Source organism: Gekko japonicus, unplaced genomic scaffold, assembly GCF_001447785.1.
Source record: "Gekko japonicus isolate JY-2015 unplaced genomic scaffold, Gekko_japonicus_V1.1 scaffold311, whole genome shotgun sequence".
NCBI lineage: Eukaryota > Metazoa > Chordata > Lepidosauria > Squamata > Gekkonidae > Gekko > Gekko japonicus.
In genome coordinates this window covers 118962-126387 of record NW_015165244.1, presented here as the reverse complement: position 1 = coordinate 126387, position 7426 = coordinate 118962, and the positions used below count along the sequence as shown (strand labels likewise).

At 42.0% G+C, this 7426-nt stretch overlaps 1 protein-coding gene across 1 annotated transcript in view; it reads right to left on the bottom strand.

Annotated features, from left to right (window-relative positions):
* Positions 1 to 664: 664 nt before the first annotated feature.
* The window catches only part of TTK (TTK protein kinase), a 64742-nt gene continuing 57980 nt past the window's right edge, over positions 665 to 7426 (bottom strand). Inside the window, exons 18-21 of the mRNA XM_015410052.1 lie at positions 5378 to 5554; positions 2728 to 2818; positions 2112 to 2203; positions 665 to 1179 (exon numbers count right to left, since the gene is read on the bottom strand). Coding sequence (XP_015265538.1) covers positions 1096 to 1179; positions 2112 to 2203; positions 2728 to 2818; positions 5378 to 5554 — 444 coding nt within the window. The 3' untranslated portion in view covers positions 665 to 1095. The remainder of the gene's footprint in view (positions 1180 to 2111; positions 2204 to 2727; positions 2819 to 5377; positions 5555 to 7426) is intronic.

Genomic DNA, 7426 nt, shown 5'->3' with positions numbered 1-7426 from the left:
TTGCAGGTCCACTGCCGGGCCCCTCATGGGGCTCGGCAGTGGAGCTGCAAGGCCGGCGGCGGCGGCCGGGACTGTTGGGGGTGGTGTGTGTGGCCTTATGACACACCTCCGGTGATGTCAGGGGGTGTGGCTTCCGGTGATGTCAGGCTGTGTGGCATATGCTAATGAGTAATGCTAATGAGTTCCCCTAGCTCTTTTTCTACGAAACGACCCCTGGTTATACTTTATGGCATGCTCTCACATTGCAAGCTGCTTTGACTCAATGGAGAAAAGTTGAGTAGAGGTATCTAAAATCATAAATGAAATGGATCCCAGAACCACAATGGCCCCTGGTTCAGCTGATTCTATTGCCAGCTTCCTTACCATTTTTATTTAGTTTTGTTGTGCTTTATTATGCTTTTTTTTCAATTGAAAGTCAGGGCTAAAAGTCTGCTAAAGTCCAGTCCTTGTGGTCCAGCATTATTTGCTGATATCTGATACCTCTGAAGTTCATAAGAACGTAAACGCAACTTATCAACTTTACTATAATGAGAAATAAGTCTGTAGAAATATCGTGTCTTATAAGATAAGATTTCAAATTTTTTACACTGTAAATTTATTTTTTATTTACAATGTTACTTTTTCATCAGCATATTATAAATCAAAACCCGAAAAGGTCCAAGGCAGCATAAAACAGCAGTACATCGATTTACTTGCTTTTATTTACATAAACATGCACATCAGTGTCCTCTGCAAACAGTATTTGACGAGGGGGGAATTAAATTATCAAGATCAACAAATGACAAATTATAAAGGCTCACAGTTGAGAATGGAACAGTTACAATGATTTTTTTCGCTGAGTGAGAGCAAGAAACCCTCCACACTTTTCACGTTAAAACCTATTACATATTTACTATCCAAATATTGCATCAATGTTCCATTCTGTTTCATAACAAAGCTGATATGCAAATAATGGATAAACAACAGATGAGCACTTCTGCTGTACCACTGATATTACAAGAATAAGAAACAACATCAATTGGTTTAAGCAGGAGCTGTCAATGCCTAGCATACAGCATATTTTCATTGCTATATTTGAAAGCTACAATTTACACATCACTTTGCGCTCCATGATTTACCAGAGTCTGCAAAAGCAGATACATCTAAACCTTCGCCACTGCTGCACTGTTCATATAAAGTCTGAAATTTAAGAAAGCAAAACAGATCATCAGATGCCAGTGCCTTCTTTTTTCAAATCACTCTTCAAAACTCATAATAGCTTTTGGCTCTTCTTACTCAACTAAAGCCCAAATACACTTGCACATATTATCTTTGCTTCTTTCTCCATTTGTTATCTTTACTTGTCCATTCTATGCACAATCTGCCCCACTGTTGAAATTTAGGTAAGCTCACTGGGACAGGGATTTTCTTTGCTGATGCAAATCGACAGTACTCCACAGATGTAAAATTTCTGATTTTGTTGAAATCATGGATTTTTTCTAGATCTAGATTTTTTCTAGATCTAAAAGCCTATTGTGGGAAAACATTATTATGCTGCCTATTATCCACTGAGTCACATCTTGTGTGATATGCCCCATGAAGACAAGACATGACCTGATAGACACCTATTCTGTGCCTAAAACAGGGATGGCCTGGTTGCAAACACTGGGCCTCTGAGTATTTTATGTTAGGATTGCCATCTGATTTGGTTTGTTGCAACATGTTTCTTAGAAGACTGGGTAATTCAAGTCTCTCCCCTATTTCTGGAAATACACAGTTGCACACATTCAGACTTAGATCCACCCCCACCCCTCATATTGAGTAGTATCAGAAAATGCAAGAAGTAATAGATCATGAAACATACTGCTGATAAACTAGGTAATGGAAGATCTCAAATTCTCTTCCTTTAAGACCCATTACTTCATCAGCAATCCCTTCTCTGATCCTTTATTTCTAGCATTTTTTCCACTACCACTCAGTTTTCCTATCCTATTCCTCACTAGTAACTTTTTACATCCCAAGTATACATCCCTCTTATGTCTGACATGGAACTTTGTCACTTTTATACTCTCTATAAGTACTAAATGCATATTACAAATATGAAGTTACTTATACTAGCAGTACTATCTTACCCTAGCAGCTCTAGTAATGGAGTTAGGAGAGTTCAGGCCAATAAGATGACCAAGAATACGCTTCATTTCTTCTGTTGTTCCTTTTGTATCCCCTAAAGGTTTAAGAGTAACATAACAAAAAATGTACACATTAATTTTCTATCGCTTCTTAAATTGAAATCTTGAGACCTGCAATATTACCACCAGGTATTTTGTTTTTTTTTAAAGGATGAACAATTTTAAACACACAAGATTCTCATCACAGAAACCCAACTTGATACCCTCAGAAAAACACTATCCACCAAATGCCACTTGAAATACAACTGCCTTTCAGGCTCTGTGTGAAAAAAACAAGAAAAGTAACTTTGTATGTCCTCTGGCATTCCATCCCTGAATGGATGGCCTACAAACAGAAAAGGTTTTGGACCACAGTGGCAACATGTAATCCATTCAAACAGAGGGCTCATCTAGAAGAAGGTGCACAGAAGACCTCAGTTCCCACCTGGCTTCATACAGGGAGAGGCTATCATTCATACTTCTTAAATTCATAATCAGCCCACACACCATTTTTGTCCACAACATTCTGGTGAAGGTAAACAATCTGCAATATTAATTTCATAACAGCTATTTAAGTTACCTGTTTGTGAATTGGCATGAATATGCACATAAGGATGACTCAACAATTCAGAGACTGATATTCTTTCTTTCGGATTCCTTACTAAACAGCGCTGGGTAGTAAGGAAAAAAAAGAATTAGAATGTTTGGCCTCCAGAGAGATCATCATTTTCTTAATACATCTACAAATAACTTGCTTTTTGTTTTTTAAGGAGAACAGTTATACCTAATGAACTAACTACGCAATCCATTTATCTAGTTCATTTCCACAGAAAGACTCACTGTGCAACCAATTCTCTAACATATGTGATAGGACTAAGCCTGTTTTAATGTGTTGCCCTCTGCGGTACTTCAAGGGAGATTTTCAAAGATTCCTTATGCAGAGAGGTTATGTGATTGTAGAAGAAAGGAAGTAGAAAGTATTGAGCATGTCCTTTTGTATTGTGATTATTATGCTGACATTTGTGTTAAGTATTTAGATTGGTTGTTAATGAATTTAATAGGCCAATCTGATAATTACAAGTCCTTTTTTCTTCTTTCCTCAAAAAATGCTGTAACTGTTAAAATAGTGGCAACTTTTTTGTATCTGGCTTCTAAAAAGTGAGATATGTGTTGACTGTATTGAGTACTCCTTATGTTTTGTATACTTCTTAGTGCATAATGCCAATAAAGGTTGTTGTATTGTATTGACAGGATTAAGCCACTATTAGAGTCATCACAAGTGAAGACCCGCAACAAAATGTTGGGTACTGGGCCTCGCTCCCCCCCCGCCCGCCTGGCTCCGAAGCGAGGCCCTAGCGGCTGCAGCCGCCCGGGGCTCGCTGTTCCCCCGGCCGGCCGGCTCCGAAGCGAGGCCCAGGCGGCTGCAAGCCGCCGCCGCTTCGGAGCCAGGGGTGGGCAGAGACCAGCGAGGCCTCCCCCGCTCCGAGGCAGCGGTGGTGGCGAGCCCGGCTGCAGAGCGTTTCCTGCGCATGTGCAGGAAACGCTCAGTCAGTTTCGGGGGGATTTAAATATCCCCTGATATTTTTTTGGGGGGGTTAGATTTTTGTGCACACCTGGGGCCTGCTCCACATGTGCACAAAACTCTCCCTCCCCCCAGCTGCCCCCGGTGCGTGGATTTAGGTATCCGCACACCAGGGGGCGACTTCAGAATTAGATATATAGATAATGCACATGTGGATCCATTAAAATTGGTCCTATTGCACACATATATTGGGCATTAGTGTTGGTAGATACTCTGAACAGAGGTAAGCTAAGATACAATAGAATGCAGTCACTCTGTTACTTTAAAAATAGCAAGGTGTTGTAAAACCTGTCATTACCAGAATAGCAAGACATTATGTGATAATATTAAATAATGGATATTCCAACAGTTCTGGCTTCTTCTACACCACTTCTATAGTATCTACAATTGTCAGTGATACCAAGACACTGATAGAGAGAGACACACAAATCTCCCTGGGGAGGGAGTTCCAAAGTTTTGGAGCCATAACAGAAAAGGCCCTTTCTTGGATTACCACCCACCATGGCAAGGGAAATTGAAGCAGGAACTCTAAGGATGATTGGAGTTAGTATGTAGCTTCGTTATTGGAGAAGGCAGTCCTTATGTTGGTCCTGGGCCATAGAGGGCTTTAAAGGTCAAACCAGCACCATGGATTGAGCCCAGGAGCAAATGGGGAGCCAGTATAGGTGGAACAAAACTAGAGCAATATAGTCCCCATGAACTACTTCAGTCAACACTCTGGCTTCAGTATTCTGTACTAACTGTAACTTCCAGAGAGTCTTCAAGGGCAGGCCCAAATATAGTGCATAGCAGTAATCTGATCTAGATATTACAGGGCATACACCACAGTGGTCAGATCTTGTGTGTCCAGGAAGGGCTGTAGCTGGCTCAACAGTCAAACCTGCTGAAAATGCACCCCAGTCACTGCTGCCACCTGTTTATCCAACAGGAGGCCTGGGTCCAGGAGCATCCTCAAGCTATGAGCCTGTTCCTTTAGGGGCTGCAATTCCATCCAGGACAGGGAACAACCAGTTTCCTCAATCAGACTTTCCCCCCACCAGTAACACCTCAATTGTTGGGATTAAGTTTCAGCTTGTCAGCCCTCATCAATTCCAAAACTGTCTCTGAGCACTACATTACTTATAGCATGTTCAATATGAAAGGGAGGACAAAGCAAATAGAGTTGCTCAGTTTAAGTTGTATCACTATATTAAAAATAATAATTATATAATTTTAACTAAGACATGACTCTAACATGTCAAGAAAGAGGAGTGGTGGTGTGGGGGGGGGGGGGGGGGGGGGGAAGCCAGCATAGACCAGGGATCTCCAATAGGTAGCTCATAAACTGCTGCAAAGTAGATTGTGCATCTCTTAGAAGACCCAGCATTTATTTCCTAGGACTTTTCTCTGTGGTGTTTATCTAATAAAGTTCAGTTCTGTGCTCTTCCTAGACCATGTTCCATTGGTAGAACAGAACAAAACTTGATGACACGCTGTGCAGGGCAGGGGGGAATCACTCAGGATATTGTTTGTTACCCAGAAATTGGTCTCATTAAAGGAAATATTGGAGACCATGGCATAGGTATTTTTTTCCATAAATGATTAAAAAGTCAGAAATTAAGTCATATTTATGATTGCATGGTAACCACACTGCACTCAGACATATTACCTTTAAGACATCCAGGAGATCTTTTTCCGTAATATCAGGAAACGCTATTTCATAACTAAGGTCAATTATGGCATGAAGTTTTGTGATATGATTTGTTATGTGTTGAAATGGAGTTCTCCCATAAGTCATACAATATAAAATGCATCCCAATGACCAGACATCATTTTTGGGACTGATCTAAAAACAAAAGGTGCCTCAGACAATTAGGACCATCACTCATTGTTACAGAATATAACCTACCTGATGTAACAAAATATCACTTAAGCAATAAGAAGAGGATGTAAACCTTGATCAATGATACACCTTTTGTGAAGATATCTACTGCCCAATTAAGACAATCAGCTGTCAGGAGAAATCAATCTGCTCACAGCAAAGTCAAAAGAATATATATAACCATAAAAGAATTTTAGAAATAACAATAACGGTCCCATCAAATGGCTTTTCAAGACATTACAATGACTAGAACATGTGGTTCATAAAACTTGTTTAAGAAACTAATGCAGTGATGAAGTACCAAATATGAGAGAATGTTTGGCTTCTGGTTCACACTACAGTTGAGTTACTGTGCTTGCAGGCTGTGCTCTGTCACTAGGGCATTTATCTCTGTGTTTTTCTCTTTATATATTTGTTTTATGGGTTTGGAAAAAAGGTAGTTTGGAAGAGTAAGAAATAATTGGAGTGCAGAAGAGTGAAAGGTAAGTGGCATGAAAGATACCAAACTAGCTGAGTGATAAGGAGAGAGAATGTTCTCTCATCATTCAGTGTAAACTGTGAACCACGAACCCAACCCACTAGATTATTTGTGTTTAAGTCTGCCTAGTCACCAGTAGACACAAGGGAACCCAGGTAAGGGGATGGAATTGCGCGGGAAACCCCAGGACAGAGCGGCGGCCGAGCTGCCTGTGCCTGTGTCTTCGGGTGGGGGTGTTCCTGGTGCGTGTGGAGGGGGAGGCAAGTCAGCGGCCGGCGGCGGTCTGAGTTCTCTCCCACCCACTGCAGCCTAGGCCCCTCTTCTCTGATTGGGCCAGTGTTTCAAGGTCATTTGCATATGGAAGCTGATTGGACTTCACTCCATTCCGCACCTCAAACTCCCCCCCCCAAGACAGTTGGAACTGTCAGTTGCATATGGGACCCGGTGTATTTTGAGGTAAAATATGTCCTCACTCGCAACACATCACTTCTCCTTCAAAAGAAACACACCGAATAACACAATCATGCCACACCACAAAAAAGACAGATCACACCACAAGCAGAATACCACAAGGCAAAAAATGATAGGAAAAGGTGCCAGCAGTCACCCCATTACTGCCACAGATATGTACCTGAGAGCGCTTCAGAGGTCCCAGGTTCATGTTTTAAAAGCTGCCTGGGGGATTATGGACCATTCACACACTTTCAACCTTAACATACCTCATAGGGTAGTTGTGCGGATCATATGGGGGAGAGGAGAATGATGTCAGCTGCTTTGGTTCCCACTGCAGGGAAAGACTGCCCTTTCCCTAGGCAGAGGCTGGGGATGGGGGGGGGGAGATGTAAACCTGAAGACAGACAGGCAGATAAAGGTAGGCTGATGGTTGCTTGGAAAGGACATAAGGTTTCCAACTCCAGATTGGAAACTTCCAGGATATTTTAGGGATGAAGCCTGCTGAGGGTGGGGTCTGAGGAGGAGGAAGAGGGGGACCTCAGACAGATACACCATAGACCCCACCCTCCAAACAAGCTGTTGCCAATCTCCAGGTGACAGCTGGAGAGCTCTTAAAGCTCTGGTGCTAATTCAAAGTGCTGGGGATGTGTTCAAGGCTCCCTCTAAGCTGTGGAGTCCTGTGAGCAAAAACTCTACTTGGTGAGCTCCTGGCATTAAAGTTGTGAGCGAGCGATTTGGGTGCTGCATGAATTAGTTTGCTCTGGAGCCCTCCTTCCTGAGCTAAGACAAAAATCTGTGAGCCGGAGGCTAAAAAACTGTGAGCTAGCTCACACTAACTCAGCTTATGTGTTGCATTCTGGCAGGGGACGCTGTGAGTGTAGAAAACGATTTATCGACATAGTAGT